Source organism: Bos indicus, chromosome 1 (genome assembly GCF_029378745.1).
Source record: "Bos indicus isolate NIAB-ARS_2022 breed Sahiwal x Tharparkar chromosome 1, NIAB-ARS_B.indTharparkar_mat_pri_1.0, whole genome shotgun sequence".
In the NCBI taxonomy this organism is placed as follows: domain Eukaryota; kingdom Metazoa; phylum Chordata; class Mammalia; order Artiodactyla; family Bovidae; genus Bos; species Bos indicus.
In genome coordinates this window covers 96,769,370-96,788,994 of record NC_091760.1, presented here as the reverse complement: position 1 = coordinate 96,788,994, position 19,625 = coordinate 96,769,370, and the positions used below count along the sequence as shown (strand labels likewise).

At 40.5% G+C, this 19,625-nt stretch overlaps 1 protein-coding gene across 9 annotated transcripts in view; it reads right to left on the bottom strand.

Annotated features, from left to right (window-relative positions):
* Positions 1–19,625, bottom strand: part of TNIK (TRAF2 and NCK interacting kinase) — a 407,441-nt gene that overhangs the window by 39,730 nt on the left and 348,086 nt on the right. For 6 of the 9 annotated variants that reach the window (XM_070803591.1, XM_070803368.1, XM_070803755.1 and 3 more), the window contains 5 exons: positions 18,569–18,675; positions 9,771–9,934; positions 7,582–7,679; positions 6,580–6,603; positions 430–614 (listed from right to left, as the gene is read on the bottom strand). In XM_070803591.1, coding sequence (XP_070659692.1) covers positions 430–614; positions 6,580–6,603; positions 7,582–7,679; positions 9,771–9,934; positions 18,569–18,675 — 578 coding nt within the window. The remainder of the gene's footprint in view (positions 1–429; positions 615–6,579; positions 6,604–7,581; positions 7,680–9,770; positions 9,935–18,568; positions 18,676–19,625) is intronic. The other 3 variants (XM_070803414.1, XM_019959626.2, XM_019959636.2) reach the window with 1 other exon arrangement.

The following is a 19,625-nucleotide window of genomic DNA, read 5'->3' as shown; positions in this document are numbered from 1 at the left end:
AGGCTTTTGCTGGGATGCTAACCCATGCTGTCTCCTGCATTCCACCCACCTTCATGGTGGTGGTGATGGTGAAATATATGACTCATGTTATCAATGTTAACCTTGAAATGTTATTGCCTATAACTCCGCTCTTCAGTTTTAGGGTCTGACTATCAATATCATTTGCCCTGAGATGACAAGCACCAACAGAGCATCAGACAAGGGACAGTCAGCCTCATAACAGCCTAATAAAGTATATGCAATCCTTGAAACACTACATATTCTAAGTTACTATATCTAGGGAGAAGGGGTGAATGTACAACGATGCTCTAAAAAGTATGTTAATCCCCAAAGTCAACTGATCCTGCCAGAGACCCATATTTCACATTTGTCTTCTTGTTTTGGAAACCTAACTCCTCCTGGCCTACAATGAAAAAGCAGGTCTCTTACATCAGTCTGGGTATGTCGCTGACAGCCACCGTCCCATCCTGGGTCTCACTCTCTCCATCTTCCTCCTCTTCATCACTGCTTTCTGACTCCTCACTGGAGGAGGAGTAATCTGTTACCTTCTTCAGTGGGCGGTTTGTTTCTTCAATCCGAAGTTCTCTTAATTCTTTGGCCAATGCCGTCAGATCCTACAAAAGAAAAGTTTGTCCAGCAGATATGACATAAATATGAGCAAAACACTATCTCTTAGCAAGCTTAAGCAACAAGAAAAAAAAAAGAAAAAAAGCTCTCTATAGAACCATTACAAACATAGTTACTGCATGAAACCAAGAAAACGATGTTTGTAGTGTGGAGAGACTAGAAAAGAAAGATGAAATAAATTTAAACTTTGTTTACAACCAATTGCTTGACTAGACTGAGACTGCTGGGTTCTGAATCTGCACATGTATATATGTGTCTGTGTGCTGTGTGTGCACACATATATACAGACTCTGGGTTCATTTTGGGAAGGTGAAGTTGGTCACCCACCCTCAGAGTTAATGGGAAAATACACAAGATGAGAAACAATTTCCCAGTATTTCAGGATCGCTGCCCGAGCCACAGTCATGGCCTCTTCCTCATTATGATTGCTACTGTACCAAAATCTAGCATCAGTCACAGAACAGAGCAATTCCCAAGGTTCCAGCTACTAAATGACTCATTTGGTGTGTCATCATTCCCTGGAGAGCCGAGGCACCATGTCAAAAAATGGCCCACCCCAAAGCCCAGTGCCACTGAAAGTGATAGCCACAGAGCTGAGTTCATCAAGAGGAACAACAAAATAAAACAACAAACAAACAAAAACAAACAGAAAAAGAATTCTTTTCTAGAATGATAGGTGTTTCCGTTTCTTTTGTTTTAAATTGCAGTCAACTGGCAGAAATCCTGGCAAAGAATACAGAAATGAATGTGCAAATGCCAAAAGGAAGAGGTAAAATTTCAGGTTTCCATGAGTATGATGAAACCTTTAGCCTTATGGATGTGATGAGGTGGTATTTAGTCACCAGGCACATGGCAGGCAGTGTGCTGAAGACCTGACTACCTCTTAATTTACATGCTTTCAGAGCAATGCAGAGGGAAGCAGTTCTGCAAAAGCATGGCCGCTCTATTTACATGGGTTAAACTGCCCTTGGCACACAGCATGCACATCAAGAGAAAGCAATTTGACATCAGTCTTACCATTTCTCCCTATATTAGTGACCCATGTGGGAATCAGAGCATTCAGTGAGAGACAGGGCATTGGGGAGAAAGAAACTCATTTGAAAATACTAAATCCCACAGTTTTCTTAAGGCCATATTCTCTCTTTATTTTAATCCAAAAATGTATCTGTCCAATTTGTCTGATGTAAGGTCAGAGTAATACAGATGATGTAAATAACATCTGATCATCTATCCTAGTAGGTTAGAAGAAAAACTGTGATAAATATGTGTAAGTAAATTATACATATAATTTTATTTTGAGAAGACAACAGATCATCCTGTTTCTTTACTGTTGCCTGTATGTCAGGCATTGATATATTGGTTAAGACTAAGGGCAGAAGATGGTTCATGTTTTTCATGGTCAAAATTTAGGAAGCTAAGTGAAGAATTTATTTCTAATTTCATAAAAATCAAAGGGACAGCAATGACAACTTCAACATTTGCTCTGTAGTCATTTGAATGGAAGCCCTTGGAAAAGGGAAGCTTCTGAAAATTCAAATTGTGCATTTTCCACACCAACATGCTCCCTGGGCTTTTACACACATGCATAGAGCCACGGCCTCACTCAGTGGAAAGATTTATCCCATCCATGAAAATGGAAACAAAATTGTATTAAAAAGACTCAAAAGATGTTTGAATATAGTGTACACCATTAATGAGGAGAAAAATTATGGCATAGAATTTTATGTAAATTTATTATTGGTTTCTTTGGCAATGAGCCAAAATTCAAAACGCTAATATTCAGATTTCAGCTTTTTACCTCTTATTTCCTCTTAACAATTGCCAATGTTTACCAAATTGAGGAGAAATGAAGGGTATTATACCCTTGAGCACACTGAGAAAATACAGTTTAGATATTTGTTAAGGCAATTAATGAAAAAGGACATTGTAATCCTCTAAACCAATAAAATAATAAAAAATTGGATACATTTATTTTGTTCTCTGTTAGGACCCTGTTATGTCTCATCAAAGACTATATCTAGTATTTAAAATGTACTTATTAAAACTTTTTATTGTAACTTAAAGAGAGAATATGGTTTAAAAGAGTTTATTTCTAATGTCAATAATTCTGAATAAAATATAATAATACTAACTTTTATTTATTTAAATTAATAATTCATTTTCCCCATGGGTTGGTTTTCCTTATTGCTGACGTTTCCAAACAAGACAATTAAGATTTTAAAAAATCAAAACTATTTAGAAACATTTAGCTGGTCCAAAGCTCACTGATTTAAAGAAACTCTCAACTGTTAAAATGACCTAAATTTCTCCAAACACTGTATTTAGGAACACTTTAAAGCTCTGACATGCTTTATAATTTCACTTTTAATTAGAGGTGTTTTTTTTTGGTTTCTGTGTTATTAAAATGTTATTTTTCCTGAAGCATTGCAAATAATTGCAATTTCCTTTTAAGTTTAATTGGTAATAGCATGGTGGGTGAGACATATATAAAAATCCCACGGTAACAATAATGGGTAACTCGAAACTAACACTCCAGCCAAAAAAAAATTTAATCTTCCATTGCCCATAGTCTATACGTTTAGTTGAAGATTTGTTCCTTATTCATCTATCCTGGAGAAACTTACAATAGTAAAGTTATAGGAAACAAACATGATCTAAAATTGACACCATTGGGTTCAGATCCATTTTCGTACGTTTTATTTTCTGACAATACCCATTTTCTCCATGTAATGAGTTTTTGTGGTAATTTTTTGCTTGACTGTCACAAGCCTGGAGCTAAAAAGTATTAAAAAAAGAGAAAAAGGGTGCTATTTACTATGAAAATATTTGAGAATATATAACTGAAAAAGAAGGGCAAAAGGGTAAGTTTTCTGACTACAGAGTACAGATAGTTAAGGGGTTGTTACCGAAACATTTCTTTTATGCAACACTTTTTAGAATCAGTTTGGTATAATTTTTCTTTCAAAAAAGTTTACTTAATCTGACAATTATGCATACCCTGCTTTAAAAGGTGCTCTTTTAGGTATCTTTTTTAAAACAATATAGTTTATGAAAATCAGTTCAATTTTTTAAACAATTAAAATACTAGTTAAAAGTTTTAAAGTTGGTCTTTCCTTTAAAATGTACTTATTTTTATTTTTGGCTGTGCTGACTCCTCGTTAGAGCATGCAGGCTCTTTGTTGCCCTGAGGCATGTGGGATCTTAGTTCCCAGGGATAAAACCCACATCCCTTGCACTGGAAGGCAGATTGTCAACGACTGGACCACCAGGGAAGTCTTGGTCTTTTCTTTACATTTTAAAATAATTATTTCATTTTTAGGAAGTGTGAAGATATGACTTGGGGAGGTCACTTGTCGTCAGTATCTTCAACTGGGGAAAAAAAGGTTTGGACACCTGTTATTGTTCCAGTTCTGTCCAATCTATATGTGTGCTCTGCCAATTGTCAGATTTCTACATACTAACGAAAAAAATGCTGGTAAAGCCAGTGTTTGCTTTTGTATCTAATCTTCATGACATCTGTTTAATTGTGCTAAAGTGAAAAGAGTATTTATTTTGGAAGGTGTATTCAATAATCAGACTACTCTGCACAATCTCATACTGCATTAGGAAGGAATGCCAAGTGAATGGACTCTCTCCCAGACTGACTTTTATAAGAACTCAAACCATTAAATTAGCAATAAGAAGCAATTATGTCCTTGGCATTTTCAGAGTGCTCATTTCAATCTTGGGTTATCTACATGGCACATCAGTCACTGGAGACTGGAGAAGCCATATCAAAACCTAGGAATGAAGACAGGGGAGAGAGTTAAGTTTTTTCCATTGCGGCACCATTGACATTTGGGGTGGTAATTCTCTATCGCAGGTTATTTTCCTGTGCGTTGTAGGACGCTTAGCAGCATCTTTCTGCTCCACACACAACATGCCAATAGCATTGCTTCCCATGTCCTTGTGACTTGAGACAATCAAAACTGACTCTCGTGCATACTCAGTTGTGTCCAACTCTTTGCAACCCCAGGTACTGTAGCCCGCCAGGCTCCTCTGTCTATGGGATTTTTCAGACAAGAATACTGGAGTGGGTTGCCATTTCCTCCTCCAGGGAATGTTCCTGATTCAGGGATTTAACCCATGTCTCCTGCACTGGCAGGCAGATTCTTTACTGCTGAGACACCAGGGAAGGTCCCCCAAACTGACTCTAGACTTTGCAAAGGTCTCCTAAGAGGAGGGCAGCTGGGGGATAGTCATTCCTCGCTGAGGACCACCAGGTGATGTAGAACCAAGGAATCCCATATTTTCAGTGCTTGGGATCAGCGATACTCAAGGATAGAGTTATAAGAATCACCTTGAGGGCTTTTCCCAATCATCTATCGCTCTAAGATTTTGGTGCACGGCTTACATCCTCTCAATTACTTATCCCTCTTGTTTCCTACCTCTCATCTCTGCCTATGTGCTAGAGTATCTCTGCATCAATGTGCTAGAGTATCCTGAAATAAATAAAGCAATTTTTAAAAGCCCCAAATAGCCTGGGTTAACCAGACGAAATCCATGAGAGTCCTTTCCCTCACGACAGCCACCTCCAAGCCAATTTCTGGACTCCTAAGAGGAAACCTTGAGTTGTGCGCACACACAACTATTTTATTGGTAGCCTGAGCACCAGAACTGTGTGGGAGAAGGTTGATAAAAGCTGTGATGATCCCTGTCCTTCTCACTCTCACGAAGAGGAGGGACAAGGCTGCAGCACAGAGCAATTCAAAACAATTCCCTTTTATCTTTCTATAAATGCACCCACACGCTGTGGACACGTGGAGTCTTATTCTTTTGTGAACAGTAATTCTTCACTATGAAAACTTTCTAAGTCACTCTGAATGGTAAGGTGGTCATAATTCTGAAAAAGTGAGGCTTTTTGGTAAAGACCAGACACATAGAAACATGCTTTTCCCACCAAAATAGTCCCATGCCTCAGGCCTTGCCTTTATATAGCATTTCACATTTCAGAAAATGCTCTTGAACACACACGATCTTGCGGGAACCTAAACAATCTTGTGAGTGAGGCAAGGCAGGTGCTTTTATCCCCACTGTACAGATGAGGAAACTGTAACCCAGAGAGTTTGAGATTGGCCCCACCAGTTATTTACTGCGGGAGCCAGAATTTGAACGCAGCTCGTTGACCCCAAAGCCAGTGCTTTTTCCATGTCATTTCACAAAAATGGTGCTCAGCAGAGTTCAGCCTGAAAGCCATAATGCTAGTCTTCAGATTTCATGCAATTGGACTCTTTGCAGAAGGCCTGTCTCTTTCAAAACAACTCCACTATGCTGTATTCATGCACGTCTGAAAAAGAGCAGTGAGGCAGTCATCCTTCTTAGCAAGCTACCTAAGATCGGCAAAACCATATATTTTTCTAACGGAAAAATGTCTCCACCGATAAGGAAATAAAGTTACTTAACTGGTCAGGATTCATTAACTAAAGTTGATGTTGCTGCTGATGCTGTAGTTAATGTCCCACAAAATTAATCTAACAATACCCAGTGACTCCTTGTTCACAAATCACACTCTATAAATTTGGACGGCCCTAGAAAAAGATGTCTCTTTTTTCTGTTAGTAAAATCACCATCCCCTAGCCAGGCTGGCGAGTATAGGTGAAGAGCTCAGGATTTGCTACCAGAAGATATTAGAATGAGAAACTGCCAATATCAAAGCGCTAACGCATATCTTCAGCCAGACTGGAACACTTGAAAAGTGACATTTTGGCTTAGGAGGAAGGTCTCTGGAGGTTTAAATGGTGTCAGAGGCATGCAGGCTGGCTTTTGTGGGAGGGATTCTCCTCCCAGCAGATCACTCTGAAGGAATGAAGTTTGAACTGCGATCTGATTGGCCACCTTTCTTAATATCAACCTCAGGAAGTCAGTTTATATTCACATCTTGTAAAAGCATGACCAAGAAAAGATAATACTAACCTCATCTATAGCTTTCTTATAGCTCTGAGATAAGAGGAACCCAATCCAGAAGAATCCACGGGAGGGGAAAAGACCAGAAGAAAGGCAGCAGGTTAAACACAAAATGGGAATGGTTAGTACACAACTAATAAAGGGAAAGGAGAACCTCTACCCAGAACAGTGTCAATTCCATTCATTGCTACCCTCACTGTACTTCCTTATTTTTAAAGATAAAAACAACAACATATCTTCCCATTCATTTCATAGAAAAGACTCTTGAAAAATTCAGATAAAACAAGTGGATAGTAAGTCATCCCAAATAAATTTCCAACTTTGAAATTTTAGCCTCCAAGCTCTTTTTTATTTCTTTTAGGCTATCTGGGGTCTGATGTGTTACAGCAATGAAGCTAGATTTCAGGTTGTCAGGTCCTCTATGAGATCATGCTTATCAAGTTTTGGTCCAGACAGTACAGTCCCAGAGCAGCAGAAATGTTGCAATATTAATTCATATGGAAAATAATGTGGAGGAAAGGCCAGAATATTTAAGAGAAATCCACAGAAAGTGCCCAAATATTAACTGCTAGTTTCAACATCTCTTTGCCAAAGCTGCTGAGTAGAAATCATGGAATAATAGGAGTTATTTCTCTTCCTGTTATGCTTTCTAACATAGTGCTGCTGCTGCTAAGTTGCTTCAGTCGTGTCCGACTCTGTGTGATCCCATAGGTGGCAGCCCACCAGGCTCCTCTGTCCCTGGGATTCTCCAGGCAAGAATACTGGAGTGGGTTGCCATTTCCTTCTCCAAACATAGTGCTAATGATCAGCAAAATATCCAAACGTAGAAAAGCAATCCTGAATCAGTTCAGTTCTTTCCTAATCAGGTATGACTTCCTTCCAGATGCTTCTAGCACCTGTTCTTAATAAACTCAACATTCAGAGTCATGAGCGCATCCCCAACTACTTTACCCCGTGGGTTCTCTGGTGAATGAAAAGAGCTCAAAACTCTTTTGAGAAAAAAGCACTCACAGCTGGGCGACTTGGTCGGGTAATTTCCCTGGATTCTTCTGGTTTCACCTTGGAGGGCTCATGGGGGAGCACAGGTGATCCTTCCGACTTACTGTTGGCTAGAGGAAAGAACAGAGGGCCAAGAAAGATAATGACCATCAGAAGGTGCTGGAGTTCTGTGGTGAGTCATCCTTGAGATGACTCATCGGACACCTCACTCACTCAGACAAATCCTCAAGCACATCTGTGAAAAAACAGTAAATGTTCAGGCAAACAAAATCAGCCATACACATTTAGGCTTGTCACCTGGAAGTCACTAGGAACAATAGGAAAAACTAAAAAAAAAGGAAAAACTAGCAAGTGCCACCATTTACTGAGCATCAGTGTCGTGCCATGGTTAGTGCTAAACACCTTTTAATGTCAATTGTCTCACTGAATCCTTGCTGTAACCCAATGGCGTGACACTAGTTTCCTATTTCACAGTTGAACACAGAGAAGTAACACAACTAGCCCAAGGTCACACTGAAATTATGGGCAGAGCTGGGATTCTGTCTGATTTTTCAAAGTCCTATTCTCAATTATCATGTTAAACCAGCGTCTGAGTTATTCTATGTTTGAGTTTTTCTTTTACCACTTACCCATCAGGATAAGTGATTTTGATGAAATGCTGTGGAAAAAAAGAAACTTGTTTTACTTGGGGGAATGATTTTTAAATGGGCCAGGGGGAGGGGAGGATGAGTTAGTTGTCTGGGTCCTTTAAGGAAGAAAGAATGAGGTGAGGCAGGGAAGGACAGTTTGGTGATAAAGGGGATGTGCCCTGGAATAGAGCAAGGGTTGGGGGAGGGCTGCTACAGAGTGAAGAGCATCTCTCTGATTTATGAGCTTACAGGTTAGAGAAGAAGCAATCTCAGGTGGGAGATACTCTTTGGTTTGGTTTCAAAGTGGTTTTTCCTGGTTAGGGACACAGCAGGGTAAGACACACTAGCTTTTAACCCAGAAAAACTAGAGGTCAAAGGGAAGAAGTTAAGAATTGAACCTGAACCAGATCAGAGAATTCAAATGATATGCTTAAGTTTGGATTTTCTTTAGCATTTGCTCTAATGAAACATATTATTTTACATGAACAGAAAAAAAGGTAAGAGAATGGCACTTTTCTAAAGTTAGTAAGTCTATATCTGGATCAAAGCAACAGAAGCCTACACAGTTCTGGGTTGTCATGGATGTCAGAAGATTTTAAGAAGAGGCAGCTGCAGGCCAGTCCCACCCCAGTTCAGAGACACAGCACAGTATGTCTGACATTCACCTTTTCTTTCTTTTTTTTTTTTAATTTTATTTTTAAACTTTACATAATTGTATTAGTTTTGCCAAATAGACATACAGTGAGTTTACTTAAAAAAAATTAGGAGGTAAAGAATGATTGTGTCTAATGAAGAGGCTAAGAAAGAATAAAGAACTGGTGCTTTTCATCAGGCAGAGTATTAAGTGTTTTCAAATTGCACTTAAAAAAATCCCAGCCTTCATTACTTGGAAGCAAAATTATCTTCTGAAGAAGGTTTATGCAGAAAGGGTACATTTTGATTAGCTAGAAACAATAGGTTGTCATGTATAATTAGCTGGACACATTAATGTTTTTCACAAGCTTCCTCATTACTGAAATCTAAACAATGAAGGATGACTTGAATTAAATGGTCAGAGAGGTTAATTTTTACCTCACTAATAGGAATAACCAGAAGGGTCAAGTATATTTTTTAAAGTCAAAGATTTTATATCTTCTCTCCAGTGCATATTTATTCTACATTAGCCTTTATTAACGTTTAGTTTGAGAAATACCTTGTATTCTGAACACTGTTGACATAAGGGAAGAGGATACTTGTGGGTCATGGAACTCGAACTAAGCAATCAAACAGAAATGGAAACTGAGCTGTCTGATGACTACATTTTCAAATGAGACCATCTCATCTCAGTATTCTGCCGTCTCCCTGGAGAATTCTGGTATCTGCATTTAGAAAGGATTGGGTCCACACTGATGTCACACATGTGACTGGGGATGGTGGCCCACTGCCCTAAGGAGACTGAAGCCGAGTGGAGTTAAGGGGCTTCTCGGCATCACACAGTGGTGGCCACACCAGGACCAGGAGTCACAGAAGTCAGGAAGTAATCTGATGCCTTGTCCAGAGAAGCCGTCCTGGAAAGGCAGGGGAAAGCTTTACCTCGAACCCGGGTCCGCTCGCTGGATCCTGCTTGTGACCCAGGCTGAGAGCCTCCTTGGGAGCTGGGCTGGGAGCTGGGGGTGCTGGAGCTGGAAGAACTGCCACTGCTCGTCCTCTGCAAGGGGCTCTCCAAGACGGGCTCGGTTCTCCGCAGGTCGGGGTTGCTGTAGGGAAGCGATGCACGGGGCTTACGTTCTCAACAACTGGCCGCTGGTAGACACAAGTGTAGTTCAGTCCCACCCCCCGTACAAAGGGATGAGGACAGTGCCTATGTGACCTTGCATTAAAGGGGTCAATGTTAATGACAGTCATGCTGTCTTCTGTGGAGCTCCTGGCCAGATTCCACATCCGGACAGGATGAATTCTTGACCCAACTCTTGGGTAATCTCACATCAAACATATTAGCTCTGAAATGGTGAATCTTCAATGGAGGCTGGCTCTGAAACCTCTTTTCCTATGCTCATTGTAAAACAGTAGAGAATATTAAAAGATAAAAACAAGGGAGCAATGCATGCCATCTCTGAATCAAGAGATATTCAACTGTCTTTTACTGGATGACATATTATCTTCTAGTCTTAGGGGAAAAAAAATTATTTATTTTTGCCTGCACTGGGTCTTTGTTGCTGCGTGCGGGCTTTCTCTAGCTGCAGAGCACGGGCTCCAGGGAGAGTGGGCTTCAGTGAGTTGTAGCTCAAAGGTTTAGTTGCCCCGTGGCAAGTGGGATCTTCCCAGACCAGGGCTCAAACTTGTGTCCCCTGTATTGGCAGGCAGATTCTTAACCACTGGACAACCAGGGAAGCCCGCTTCTAGTCTTTTTTCTTTTGTATGTATGGAAGCACACTGTGTATTCAACTTTGCATATTGCTTTTTCCCCCCTTTGACTGCCTTTGAGCAACTTCTAACACTTCTAAAAACAATAATGGCTGCATGCTGCTGCTACTGCTAAGTCACTTCAGTCGTCTCTGACTCTGTGTGACCCCATAGATGGCAGCCCACCAGGCTCCCCCATGCCTGGGATTCTCCAGGCAAGAACACTGGAGTGGGTTGCCATTTCCTTCAGTGAATGAAAGTGAAAAGTGAAAGTGAAGTCGCTCAGTCATGTCTGACTCTTCAAGACCCCATGGACTGTAGCCCGACGGGCTCCTCTGTCCATGGGATTTTCCAGGCAAGAGTACTGCAGTGGAATGCCATTGCCTTCTCCGAATGGCTGCATAGTAGTCCATTATATAGGTGAATTAGTTCAATCATTCTTTTGTTATTAGGTGCTTTCAACATATTGCTGGGACACATAATACTGAAATAAACATCTAGAGGCAAACAAATATTCACTCACATCTCTCGGGGAATTGGAATTCTTGGGTGGAGGGGCATGAACTGGGGTATGCATGTGCACATATATATGTATGTGAACATATAAACACACAGCAGGTTTTCACCACAGTGTATGCGACTATCCATCTCATTGAATTCTTACCAGTCTTTATTATGAACAGCTAACTAACTTGCAAAAAATTATATTTTGCTGTTTTAATGCAGTTTTTAAAAATTACTGTTGAGGTAGAATAATTTTTATTCACATTTGTTATTCAGAATTCCTCTTCTGTGAATTACCTAAGTTCTCAGCTCACATAGCTAGTGGTATCTTTGCATTTTTAAATTTCTTGCAGGAAATCTTTATATACCTTGGCTATTACCAAAGGGAAGAATATTTGAAAATAATTATTAAGTGCTAAACCCAAAAACAGTGTTTATCTATTGGCAGGCTAAAAGCCCCCACTGGTTATAAACGCTACTCTATTATTCACTCTCACATCTTTACTACTCCCAAAATAGTGCATTTATTCATTCACTCAGCTGGTCTATACCGGGCACTGGGTCAGACCTTTGAGATACAGTAATGAACAAGATCCAGCTCGTGTCTTCTGCCAGTGTCGCCAGACACACACAGCGGTCTTTGTTCATGCTGTGCCTGCAGTGAGCGCAGGGCAATATGGGAACATGAAGCAGACTCCAAGGCCACTTTTGGTGACCACAGGGGGTGCAGAGGCGAGGAGGCCACTGAGCAGTGGTGGTGGGAGGAGACTGAGAGGATTTTAGGATTTTGTTATAAAAATAAGCAGTATTTTCCAAGTTTCTTCTAAGCTCTTCCTTTCAAATTTATAAGCCATGCTGCTGCTGCTGCTGCTAAGTTGCTTCAGTCGTGTCCGACTCTGTGCGACCCCAGAGACAGCAGCCCACCAGGCTCCCCCGTCCCTGGGATTCTCCAGGCAAGAACACTGGAGTGGGCTGCCATTGCCTTCTCCGTTATAAGCCATAGACCTCTCCATTTTTTCCTCTGGACTTCTGTACTGCTGGGCCTAAGTGGTAATTTAGTGAGATCTGAAATTCAAAGATCCTATCCACTGCCATCCACCTGCCAAGGGAGAAACATAGGCTCCTCCACGATTTCATTGTCTTCAGTTCCCCAAACAGAATTTCACTAACAGAGTCGTCATGGTGCTATTATTTTCATGCAGTGAGCTATCACATTAAAATGTAATACTATGCTTTCATTTTTCTCTGCCCATTTTAAGAATATCAAGTGGGAACCAGGCACTCTGTGCTGTGTTGGGTGTCAGATGCTTCACATGTAAATGTGAAAATAATATGGCCCCCTCCCTTGAGACACTTGCAGTTTGGCCCGTGAAAATCTGGCCACAAAATAGCATTGTTATGGCAGCAACTAAACCAAATAATTTCTTTCTGAAAACAAAAATATTTGGCTGAATTACAAAAATCCTTAAACATTGGGTTAGTGGAAGAGATGGCTGGTGATTCTGGAAAATGTAAACATATCATCATGATTTATTAATTTTGATAATATAAATGTAGATTTTATAACAATATTCACCTTTCAATTTTTTTACAGTAAAGGGGTGGCTAAGTCAACCCAGCAGTAAAAATTGACTGCAGGAAAAAGTGTCGGTAAACTTCAGGAAAACTTTCAAAATTCTTGGTATTTTTATGGCACTCCTTTGGGTAGTAATTAGCATTTAATTGATTGAGATAGATTTGGATCCATAAGAGAAAAAACTTCCCTCCTATTTGGAGAATATCTAATTATTATCTAGATAATAATTAGATATTATTAGATTATCCATAATAATATTTAGATATCTAAATATCTATAGTATATCTAATATAATATTCTAAGTAGAATAGCACGATAAATGAATGCTAATTCTGCAACATCTCACATTTCCAATATTTCATTTTTTCCAAAAAATAATCCTATTTAAATTCCTAAATAATAACTTCTTCCCTACTGTTCTCTTTTCATTAAACAGTAGTGGTCAGGAATTATTTATGTATAATTAATAAATTCTAAAAAAATTTTTTTAATTACACATTAAGGGTAAGGTTTCTTGGTGGCTGTTCTCATTTTGTAGAGATGTAATGTTCTCTGTATGACAAAAAAACCAACTATTGAGAGAATGGAGTTCTGTGAGCTCCGAGGACTTTGCCTGGTTGTTGCCGTGTGGTAGCAGGATCCAGCTCTTTGCTCGAATGCAGTACTTCTTTGATCATTTCGCCAAAACCTTTCCTTAAACACCTGCCTTTGTGAGACCATGAGGGATGGAGGAGAGTCGAGGTCACAGGACAGACAGTCAAGTTACAACATAATCCTAGCAATGAGACATGCAGTGGAGCCCACAGCCAGCAAGGCAAAACTCTACACGCTGTGCGAGCATCTGTAAACGGTAGCAGCATCTGGGGAATGCAGTGTAATGCAGCCTGGAGTGGTTGGTGCTGGTGTTGGGAAAGAGAAAGGACTTGATTAAACTTCAGAGGGGTGAGCAGCGAGGCTAGGGGAACAGTCTGAGCAAAGACACAGACCTGGGTTTTCCTGGGGCTCCTTGGTATAAAGATGACACCATCCTGGCTGAGTACCAAGTCTGTGTAGGAAACCCTGCGATAGGAAGCTTCTATAGCAATTCTCTTAAAGCCAGGCAGAAAACACGGGCCTCCCAGGGCCGGCTTATGAATGACTGGTCAGGACAGAGGCAGGCTGACCAGGGAGGAGGTTGTGGCCACGTTAGATGATAAAACCTGGGCCAGGGCTGTCCTGGGATGACAGAGGTGCCAGGGCATCAGCAGAACCAGCTGGAATGAGCCTGCGTCTCTGACTGGGGCTCAGGCCTCTTTTGGTGTGAAGCTAATTGGATCCCATGAGCATTAAACCCCTGATCTGGGCTTCATTAGCACAAGTCTATTCCCCCCATCCCCCCACTGGAGCTAACCAGTGTGGGTACTGATCTTAATAGGTTGCTATCTTTGCTGCTGGAGTCTGAAAGAAGTGTTTAGTTTCTATGTAATCACACATAGAAATAGGGAAAATTTTAAAATGCCTTTTCTACCTCATTTATTTTTTTTGGTAAAATATGAGTGTTTTGAGAAAATGTCACACTGCCATGTTCCTCTCTTCCTTACTATGGTGTCACCTGATCCGGCCTTGGGGCCAAGGTGCCTGAGATAAATGCTCTTAGAGGGGATCAATTTCAGAACAATTCCCTGAAATAATAGATTTCCTGTGTTTTTATGTATTAACCAATCCTATTCAGATCCAAATATGTAAAAACTTGAAAACATTCATATAGATTTCTTTAAATGCTAACTTTTGGTTCAGACATTTGACATACTGCAGACAATGCTGTTTGGTTTATAAAACACACAGTAAAAAGAAAATTATTCCATTTACTTGAATCACATTAAAAAGTCTAAACAGAAAATTAAGATTACAAAGTGATTTCTTGGCCCAAATATTTGGGCCAAGTCTATAATTAACTGGCTGCCTGCCCACATTCTTTTTCCTTTGTTCTCTGATGACACAGCCAATGAGAACAAACCAGCCATAAGCAGGTAGGTTTGGGATAGGCCAGAGAATCATTTTTTTTGAAATTAAGCATTCAGTCATTCAGTTTTGACTGGGTATTATTGGATTAATTAAAAATTTTTCATACTCTGAATGTATTCGCTTAATCAAATTTTAATTTGTTTTAAAAGAACACATGAATCAAAGTTAAATGTTAAAATGCATGGGAGGTTTTAAAACAGAAATTTAAAAAATGAACAAATCAAATCATAGTTTAAACTCACCAGTTCACTTTGACAGTATAAGGCATTTGGGAATCCATACGGTATTGCAAAGGACAAAAATATTTAAAAGCAACCTTTTTGTGGCTTTATGGATGGGCAGTTATCTGACAAATGGTACCAAAAAATCTATAAGGACTTTATTAGAACCAATAGAAAATAGGACAATCTCTGTCTTATCACAGTAATCCCCCCACCCCTCACCACTGGTGAATCACATCATTAGCAAAGATGATGGAAACAAAAGCTTCAAAAGTGCTGTATTTGCAACAGCCGGGACATGGAAGCAACCTAAGTGTCCATCAACAGATGAACAGGTAAAGAAGATATGGTACATATATACAAGGGAATATGACTCAGCTATAAACAGGAACAAAATTGGATCATCTGTACTGATGTGGATGGACCTAGAGTCTGTTATACAAAGTGAACTAAGTCAAAAAGAGAAAAAAAATATTGTATATTAACATGTATGTATGCAATCTAGAGAAATGGTGCAGGTGAAACTATTTCAGGGTAGGAATAGAGATGCAGATGTAGAGGATGGACATGTCATGTGGACATGGGGGAGGGAAGAAGGAAGGGTAGGCTGAAATAAGGAGTAGCACTAAAATATAGACACTACCATGTGTAAAACACATAGCCAGCGAGAAGCTGCTCCGTGGTCTGTGATGACGGACAGGGGAGGGAGGGAGGTGACATATGTACACATATAGCCGATTCATACTGTTGCACAGCAGAAACTAACACAACATTGTAAAGCAATTCTCCTCCAATTGTGCACTGGGCTTTTCCCTCTTGAGAGGCTGTCCTGCAATCCCCAAACAGTCAAGAAGCTGGGGATGAAAAACCCCAAGAAGGTACAGCTGACCCATCACTGCAGTGCAGCTGCGTAAGCCAGCTCAGGTGAGACCAGCAGGACAATGTTGAAGTCAAGCCATAGAATGGTGAGAAATCATAAATAGTTACTGTTTCAAGCCACCACATCTTGGCATGTTTTATTATACAACAGAGGTGAACTAAAGCCATCTCTAGCACAATAAATACACCAAATCCCGAAACGTTTCAAAATGCAATTCAATCTAGAGCTGCAGAGTCTGTGTCACATCTTTAAGTGCTGGTCACTTAGAGATATGTAATAGAAAGAAGCAGGATTGTTCTACATGGCAGAGATAGGGATTCTCCATCCCCCCTCTCCCGCAATGCTTTTGATTTTCATTGCAGGTAAATAATTATTACCGCTAAGTTCATTTCCTCCCTACCTTCTCTGTAAGCAGAAAAATGTTAGCTGTATTCACAAGATCTCCTTTCTTTGGACAAAATACAATGTTTAAGAAGTTCCAAGGGAAAAGCACATGTTTTGCAAGCCACTGACCATTTATTGGGCTTCCCTGGTGGCTCAGCAGGTAAAGAATGCACCTGCAATGCAGGGGACTTGGGTTTGATCCCTCGGTCGGGAAGATCCCCTGTTGGAGGGCATGGCAACCCATTCCAGTATTCTTGCCTGGAGAATCCCATGGACAGAGGAGACTGGCAGGCTCTAGTTCATGGGGTCGCAAAGAGCTGGACACAACTGAAGCAACTGAGCATGCATGCATGACAATTTATCAGTTATTTTGGAGCCTTAATGTCATTGAATTAGTATTTCAGAGGGAACAAAGGACTGCTTTTTATTTGACTACAGAAAGACAATTCTCTTTCTTTTGGGTTGATAGAGGGAAAAAGACTTAAAGTTGAAATGATGCTTGATGTACAGAAACTAAAATTCTAAACGACTTATCTCATGAACACAGCCTAGAAGGCAGGGTTCAAAGGAGCAAGAAGCCCTGATAACTGGAGGCTTATTATCGCTTGGAGAGGAGGACTGGTAAAGTTCAGGCTGGCAATCCAGCCTCACATTCCTTTCGCTCCCTGGTCACAGTCCACACCAGGTGTGCTCAGTCCTGCTCACAACACCAGCTCAGCGTGAACCTGACAAGCTGCTGGACAAAAATGGCTCATTCAGAGCTTCTGCAACTGGCAACTCCACTCAGAATGCGCTAGCTTCTTTGCCCTCCAGAGATGAATGATCTTAGTACGGTTCTGTCTTATTTACAGACTGACCCCTTCCTAAGGCTTTTCATAGCATTCCATATTTTAGGATCTGTACAAATAGTCATAACCTTCATTTCCAGTCTCTCTTTCTCTTTGACTAGCAAGAGACTGTCCTCTTATGAACACAATGAAGAATAAAACAGTACCCCTAAGTTCCTTTTTATAGTCTCAACAGAGGCCATTTGCTATTTCAGCTGATCCTAAAAAGGAGTGTACTCATGAAACATGTGAGGGGAGTTTGATGAACGACAGCACCAAACAGCATCTGTTACCCCATAAAATCTGCTCTGATACTGTAAGGATATTGTTTATTTTCCAGCTTCTCTTCAGATCTCTACACCCACCAGTAGGTGGATGCAACTTCCTGATTGTAGGAATATACACGGTTGGTAAAAAATTCCAGAAGAGCAAAGAGCAACAGTGGGAGCATCACTGTATTTCAGTGATACTCCATAATGCCAGAGATGACTTCCTCATGAGAACTAGTCCTTCTGCAATTTGCCAAACTAGGACAGCTCTGCAGCTGGTCACTGTAGCATTTCTTTGCCAATCATTTTCTTTCTTTCTTTCTTTTTGGCTGTGTTGGGTCCTCATTGCTTTGCCAGGGCTCTTTCTAGTTGCGGTGAGCACGGGCTTCCCACTGTGGTAGCTTCTCTTGTTGTGGAGCGTGGGGTCCAGGCCTGCAGGCTTCCGCAGTTGTGGCTCACAGTCTCTAGAACACAGGCTCCGTAGTTGTGGTGCATGGGCTTAGGTGCCCCAAGGCATGTGGAATCTTTCCAGACCAGGTATGGCATTGAACCTGGGTCCCCTGCATTGGCAGGCTGATTCTTAACCACTGTACCACCAGGGATGTTCTCTTTGCTAGTTACTTTCTACTGTCTCAACAGTCCTCAGGGCACATTTCTTTCTTTTTTAAAAATTTATTATTATTTTTTTTTAATATAAATTTATTTAAGTGGCGGCTAATTACTTTACAATATTGTGGTGGTTTTGCCATACATGGATCCGCCACGGGTGTACATGTGTAAATTGGAGTACAGTTGCTTTACAATGTTGTGTTAATTTCTACTGTATAGCAAAGTGAATCAGTCACACATACACACATATATACTGTCTTCCTTGGATTTCCTTTCTGTTTAGGTTACTACAGAGCCACAGGGCATGTTTCTTGACCTGATGCTAAAAATCATCTCAGATCAGGCCACTTTGTTTGGCTGGCTTCATCAAAGCGTCTTTGAGGTTAATGGTCAGGGGTACCACACCCAGACTTTATTTGTAGTTTTACCCCCACATTTGAAAACCTGCCAAATAAGGTAAGCCAGATTGGCTTCTGCATTGATTCTGTGATTCATTTGCTCGTTCACGTATGAGCCCACACTACACACTGGTGTCTGTGAAAGGCTACTGAAGAAATAAAGGACTTGCCTCTGGCCCACCAAAATTTACAGTCCGGGTGGCCAGTCAACATGCCTCAGAAGGGAAAAAAGAACAAAGATAGTTTTTTAGGAAAGCAGTAATGGCAATGGGAGGCGGGGCTCTTCCCTTCACCTTATCCATCTCCCTTCCCTTACCTTGCTCTGATGGGTTGAGATCCTAGTCTGGGTCCCAGAGCACTACCATTTCCAGGAGAATTCTTCCTTGCTAATGCTGGGGATATAGAAGTTGTTCTTTGAGGCACCTGAAAGGAAACCAGAATTCAGCTATATTTTCCATAAAATAACTTCCATGTGGTACTGCCTGAAATGCAGCCTACTCCTTTCCTAAGAGCCGCCAGGAGACATGGAATGATCAGAAACAGGAAAGAAACATCTCAAAGAAATACTTAACTCCCTAAACAAAATCAAAGGAAAGGCAATGAGGCACATTTTAGCAACCATTAATGAGTACTGCCTTCAATGTTAAAAACAAATTTAGAAACAGAGCAAGTGAATTACTTTGATGTACTGGGTTAAAATAATTGCCCTCCTTTGCTGGCACAAGAGTGGTGGACACCAGAAATTTCTCTGGGGTATCACGAACTCAGTTGGCCATTGGAAACTGCATCTGATGACGGTCATCCAGATAAATGGAGTTCCATTTTTAACTCACAGCACAACTGATAAACAGATAAGGAAACTATGAAATCTGGCGAGAAACTAGGGTATCAGATAGAACTTGGGACATAAGCTCAGTGAGCTCAGAGAAATGACTGCAATAGGTCCTAAATGTTTCCACTTACTAACCAACTTGCAATTGCTAATTCAAAACAAACTCCTAACACTGTGCTTTGGGAGGTCAATTTGCAAATGTAATAAAAAAATAGGATTAATAATGAAACTGCTGGAAGGTCTTCAAAAAACTATGTGAGTACCAGTTAGACTGTGAAGTACAGTAGGAAATTGTATCATTAGGTTATTGGTCAAGGGATTAGGTAAATTCAAGTATGCCACATTTTCTATTGAAACTGAATACTGTTAAGTGCACCAAAGGAGTTCAACTTGAGGGGAGAGCAGAGGAGAAATTTTATGAAAAGTGACCAAGAAATGAAAATGTTGACAGCTAGGTGGGCTAAACATTCTTCGGGTGCTTTGATGTTTCTTTTCTGGAGGTCCTTTTAAAGTGGATTTATATTGGGTTGGCCAAAAAGTT